Genomic DNA, 6,000 nt, shown 5'->3' on the forward strand with positions numbered 1-6,000 from the left:
GAATATTATCTTCCTAGTAATCACTAATCACTGATGGATGTATGAATGTAAAACTTCAACATTGCAGTCCTGTCTGCAAAGGCCTGATGTGACAGAGTGAGGCATAGCTATCAGAGGAAATCACATGGCAAAAAACACACGCCAACACATTTGCACGCACACACGCACAGATGTTGGGAGGAGGGTTGTTAGAAATATCGCCGTTGGCTTTGTCGTGATAAACCACATTTGGCTGATAGACAGATGCTCCAACTTATTTTAGCTGTCTCTTAACAGGGTCCACACCCAAACACGTACATATACAGTACATACACTCATAGTTACACTCAAGCATGCACAACACAAAGAGAAGATCACACACAGCTCATATGTACATACAAGCTAGCACATACACACTCAATCTGTAGTATCTTGTTGAAAGTGTACAGCAGCAGAGGCTATTTTAATAAATCAAAGTGTTTCATTTAACTGACTTATTCACAAAAACAAAACAAGAGAAACACATTTGCATGTTTGTGTGTGTGACTGTTTCTTAATGTATTTCTATGACATATTCCAATTCATATTGATCTCCGTCAGCAAGATTTAGATCCACGGCAAATTAACGGATCATTAGAGTTTCACTTAATCTCTAATTTGTCTGATACACCAAGAAACATACACAAAAGAGCACGAATACACTCGACACAACCACAGTTCTGCACACTTCTGGGCCAATGGCCGATTCCGGTGTTACCATAGCAACATAGCCTCAGCAACACGCATTCATGTACGCGCACAAACACACAACACCTACAACTGAAGGAGTGTACAGTAGGTCGCTGATCTATGAAGACACCATATAACAGCTCAACATCTATTATTTCTACCGGTTCACTTTCATTGTAATTGTCTTTCTCCATCAACTCTATTGGAAATGACATTATGAAATGCAATGAGGCAGATTATAAGTTATGGGCAAAAGTCTGTGTGTCTGTCTTTATGCGTGTGCTACATAGATATCTGTGAGTGTGATTGTGTGTGTGTTTAATTCCACTTTGCAAGAGGAGCCCTTGATTGGAGGAGGTCTTTACGAGCCGGAGGAGGGGAGTGTAATTTCCTCCCGGCCTCCGCCAGTTCCGCTGAAATAACAGAGCAGAGGAAGCCGAGCTCTCCCGGGAGGAGACACACACACACATGCGTGCGTACAAACACACACATGCACACACAGCTAGCAAGTCAGCCAGCCATCCTGGGCTTACAAATAATCACAGACATGCACGTATAAAGATACAGATACAGATAAACACGTACATATATATACACATGAACAGACAAAAACACAAACACACAGAGCTACAGTATGAATAAACTTCCACACACACACACACACACACACACAACTTCACTCGAGTATTATAGGTATACTTGCAAAAGAATGACATTCAGTCCCAGACACACAGTAAGCAGCATCTAACAACTCCATGGAGCAACTTTAATAACAGTTAACGCTGCCAGGACCAAGAAATCATTTAAACACCTGATTATCGCATAATAGCAGGCTTGATAGAAAGGTAAACACTCTTTGACAGCTAGTTATCAACAGCCCATCAATCATAAACTGATTTCATTTCACAACATTATCAACATATTTAAACCCTAAACTGTTGAGCGCAACAACGGTTCAATTTTGTGTCGTGCCGTTACAAACCGCTTGCGCCCGAGCCGACACAGCAAATTATCTTCCGTGAGTTCTGAGCAGGCAGGTGAAACGTCTTCCCACCAGCAGCTGCACTTTTTATGATTGCTTGCCTCATGCCTGTAGCGAAACAAGATCACTCATAGTTCAGCCGTCAAACTTTCTAAATAAATGTCTGCATGAGGTAATTTGTGTCAGTAGGCAGGCGTGCAATGTGTGTGTGTGTGTGTGTGTGTGTGTGTGTGTGTGTGTGTGTGTGTGTGTGTGTGTGTGTGTGTGTGTGTGTGTGTGTGTGTGTGTGAGTGTGAGAGAGAGAGAGGGAGAGACAGAGGGAGCTCATCAGTGAGGGAGTGCTGGCTGCCATGCCCTGAGGGGAGTCAGTGGGGAGAGAGGGAGACGCCAGTACAGGCCATACAAGTCCCGCTGCCTTCCCTCCTCCGCCTAACCCTAACCGCCTCGCATGGAACTGCCAACATACTCAGCCTGTGTGTGCGTGTGCGCACGTGTGCGTGTGCGCAAGAGCGTCATGGTGGTATTCACTTGGTGGGTTAGACAAGGAAAGGGAGAGAGAAGGAGAGAGAGGGAGACGAGTCTACAACAACAACCTTAAGGCCTTCATATCCCTGCTTACGTCAATAACAAAGTTTTACTCTGTCACAGCTGCATTTGAAGTCTGAACTGCACAAGCCTTAACAAGCCAAAAGCCAATCACTCCGATATCTTTAATGAGCCCAAACATAAGCAAACACGCTCAGATTCTCAAATCCTTCTGTATAAAATAAGACATGAGCATCTGTTTTTCCTGCCCCCCTACCTCCCCCAGGTAATTCGTTTTGGCTGAACCTTGTGTGTTAGGGTACAGGTCTTCATTCTTGGCTGTGAAAAATGTCACCAGTTTACCTGTATCACTCAAACACCTCCGGCTTATCTAAACCGCCTTTGCCTTGCGTGCCTCGCACACAATAATCAGCAGTAGCCACGCTCAGTAGCTCGCTAAGCCTCTTACACCCTTCCCTCAAGATTAGTGCTTGGGAGCGACGACAGATGCGCTCCGTGGTGATAAAAACACACGCAGCCACACACACACACACACACACATACACAAAACTCGCCGCACCTGTGTGAACAGATTTGGCGACGGTGAGCCGGCAGTGTGCTTGCTCAAAGCTGACACACACACACACACACACACACACACAGAGTGGTGATGCCGTAATTGTGACACACCTGCAAGGCCTCGAGGTTTGGCATCGCGCCCCTGGCCAAGCCCTGAGAGAAGGACTAGGCAAACAAAAGTTCGGCAGCCAGGTGAGGAAACTGATTCAATGGGACAGAAAAGCCCTCGACCAACGACACCTAACATCAAGCAGCCATACTGGACAGCTCAATGCCTGTGAATAAAAGGCCGTTTGATACTCTGCGTCTGTGATAGGTCGAAAGTGGATTTGATATTCATGCTGAGAGAAATTACCGTCAAAGTTGACATGCGTGCCTGTGGGGTCTTTACCATCAAGGTTACAAAGAAAGGCAATGCTCCAATATACACTCTCACACGCTCACTCACTGATTCATGCACATGGTAGCTGTACGATACCAACGTATTATCACACTTAAATATGAGGAAAATTTTAAATAAATGTGATTTTGGGCTAAAAAAATGTAATTGACTTGATTTAATATAACAGCCAATTAGGTACAAGCAAAAATCATAAAAAAACATTTATATTGCCAAACTTGTTTTAGGCTTTAATACAATACTACCATAACAGATAATAAACAATAGCTGGTCTCTTAACAGAGATATTTGTATTATATTGATTTATCCCCCAGCTCTGTCTACATGCATTGTAATCTTTGACAAGTTATAACCTTCACCAATGAGGTGAATTCTTGACGACCACAGTTAACAACCTAGCAGCAAGAAGTTGTCCTCGAGTCAAACTAAATCTATATTTCCTCTGTAGTTTCTCTTAGTTAACACATTGATGCTACAAGCACAGAAAGGCAGTGGTGCAGCAGTAACACCAGTATAACAGAAGATGAAATATTCTTACCACTGGAGATGAAATTCGACAACCAGGACAATCACAGATTGGAGGATGCACCTGTAAGATTCCTTTGGACATAAGAGTCTTGAGACTTTTCCCTGCAAACAAAAAGAAATGAGCCACGTTCAGTGTATAGAAGAGACTATGTACCAAACATAATCTTATCAGTCAGTAAACTCATCGCCTCCATGACACAGCATATGGTAAAGTATTATCATCTTGCTGGAGAGTGGACCCTTTTCTTCAACCCATCATCTCAGGACTCAAAGTTTTTAAGAAGAACTTTATGAAAAAAACATCCAATGAACTGAAAGAGCTTGTACCTGCATAAGAAATTGACTTATCTCTCTACATGTTTGCCATGAAGTTTAATTCTCCCCACAGTCCAGTGTGTTGAGCTAGAGAGGCAGTAGCCTACTGTCATCTCTCTATAAGAATCGGTATATTAAACTATTTGGCTATCATTTTAACCTGGGGGCGACTTCCTCCCCCCCACACATCTTTACGTGTGTCAGTTAAGCCGAGTAACCGTGTGTGTGCGTGTGTGCGTGAGTGTGTGCGGTGAGGGGGTGCGTCCACCATGCCTAATTATTGCAGATATTACACTTTAAATATCATCATTTAAAAAGAAATACCGGAACAATATCAAAGGACTGATGCTGACAATGTTGATGTAACAAAAAGCACTAAGAAAATGCATCAACAGCTGTACATTCAATAACAGTCTGAACATATAATTGGAAGCAAGTTTATCACAACATCAAACACTAACTGTTGTTAAGAGGACAGACAAAATGATGATTATCTAAAATCTCAAACGGCGATGCGTAAAAGTGTCGACACCGATGCACAAGTGCAGCTGCACCTACACGGAGCAATTCATCCTATAATGAGTAAAAAGAAAAAGTAATTTAACTGTCACACACTGTATTATCTAAGTATTAATGCTTTTCACCTCAGTCCCGGTGCAGCCTACTCCTGATGCCCCGGTTTGATGTTAAGATCGCTGCCCAAACTCTGTGTCAAAGCCTCGGAGTGTAAGTGGAGGATATGCGCCTTTTCTCATCTGTCCCCTTACGCACTGACTGCTGTAACCCTTTCACTCCAAAACTCAGCACCGAACCACGAGATCCAAGTTTGTGCCCAGAATAAGCGGCGTCTATAAAGTGTTTAATAAATGGTAAGGTGTCCCTTTCTAACCACGAACCGTGGACAGTGATGGTTGTTCTTACCTTTGTGTCTTATACTCCGTTTCCAATCTTTGGCAGTCTCTCGTCCGCTGACAAACTGGAACTCGTTGGGGGTGAGCCACTCGCCCCTGTATTTAATTGAGGGTCCTTTGCTACCTTGACACAGTTTATTGATGTAAAGCAAAGCCTTGTTTTCCCCGCACTCCACCTCGATGCACGGCTCCCCGTTGTCGAAGAAAGGCTGAAAGTCGGGGATGGAGGAGAACCTCTCCAGCATTAAGTCGTCCGTGTGATGGTGGAGGTGCTGGTGATGCAGCGCCGAGTCGTGGAGCCCCAAGTACGCACGGTGATGGGCGAAAATGTGGTCGTAAGGCTGCGGATGCGGGGTCACCACGGGGATAGCGGTGGCATTTAAAGGGGCCAGGTATTCGGACTGGTTGAACGCAGTCAATGCCATGTCGTCTCCATCCAGCCTCTCCTTTTTGATGGCAGGCATGTTAGTGGGAGCCGTGCGCCGGTAACAAGTGAAAAGCTGCTCGCCCGATCCAACTTGAGCGTCCTCTCCGGCTGTGAGTTGGGCTGACCCAGACTTGGAGACGCACCGCTTGGTTTTACGCAGAGCCCCCGTGTCGCCGTCAGACAGAGGTCTGGTGAAGTTGCCGGATAGATTCCCATTCAGTAGTTTCCAGCTCGCAGCGGCAGCAGCGCTCTCCGCCAGCCTCACAGCTCCTACCTCCCACATTTAATCACACTCGCTCTGTTAATACCTGACATGCTGGGTAGCCCTCAGCCCCGGACATTATGTTACCTTAGTGATCATTACCAGTTGCAGCTACACGTCGTGCCTCTTATTTCTTTGCCTTGGAGGAAATTAGAAATATATATATATATATATATATATGTTTTATATATATATATCTACTAGTTAGAGGTAATTTTCTTTTGTAACGCTGTACAATCTTCAAAAAATAAAAAAATAAAAATAAAAAACGCAAATCGATTCAGTTATGACACGTGGCCAGGATACCATTTCACAGAAGACAAAAAAAGAAACTGATAACAGTACATGTCTCCTGTTACTCAA

At 44.2% G+C, this 6,000-nt stretch overlaps 1 protein-coding gene across 1 annotated transcript in view; it reads right to left on the reverse strand.

Moving 5' to 3' along the window:
• samd11 (sterile alpha motif domain containing 11) overlaps nucleotides 1-5,777 on the reverse strand; it is a 51,098-nt gene extending 45,321 nt beyond the window's left edge. Inside the window, exons 1-2 of the mRNA XM_062426740.1 lie at nucleotides 4,959-5,777; nucleotides 3,733-3,824 (exon numbers count right to left, since the gene is read on the reverse strand). Of these exons, the coding sequence (XP_062282724.1) occupies nucleotides 3,733-3,824; nucleotides 4,959-5,658 (792 nt within the window). The 5' untranslated portion in view covers nucleotides 5,659-5,777. The remainder of the gene's footprint in view (nucleotides 1-3,732; nucleotides 3,825-4,958) is intronic.
• Nucleotides 5,778-6,000: the final 223 nt, after the last annotated feature.

Source organism: Scomber scombrus, chromosome 10 (assembly GCF_963691925.1).
Source record: "Scomber scombrus chromosome 10, fScoSco1.1, whole genome shotgun sequence".
NCBI lineage: Eukaryota > Metazoa > Chordata > Actinopteri > Scombriformes > Scombridae > Scomber > Scomber scombrus.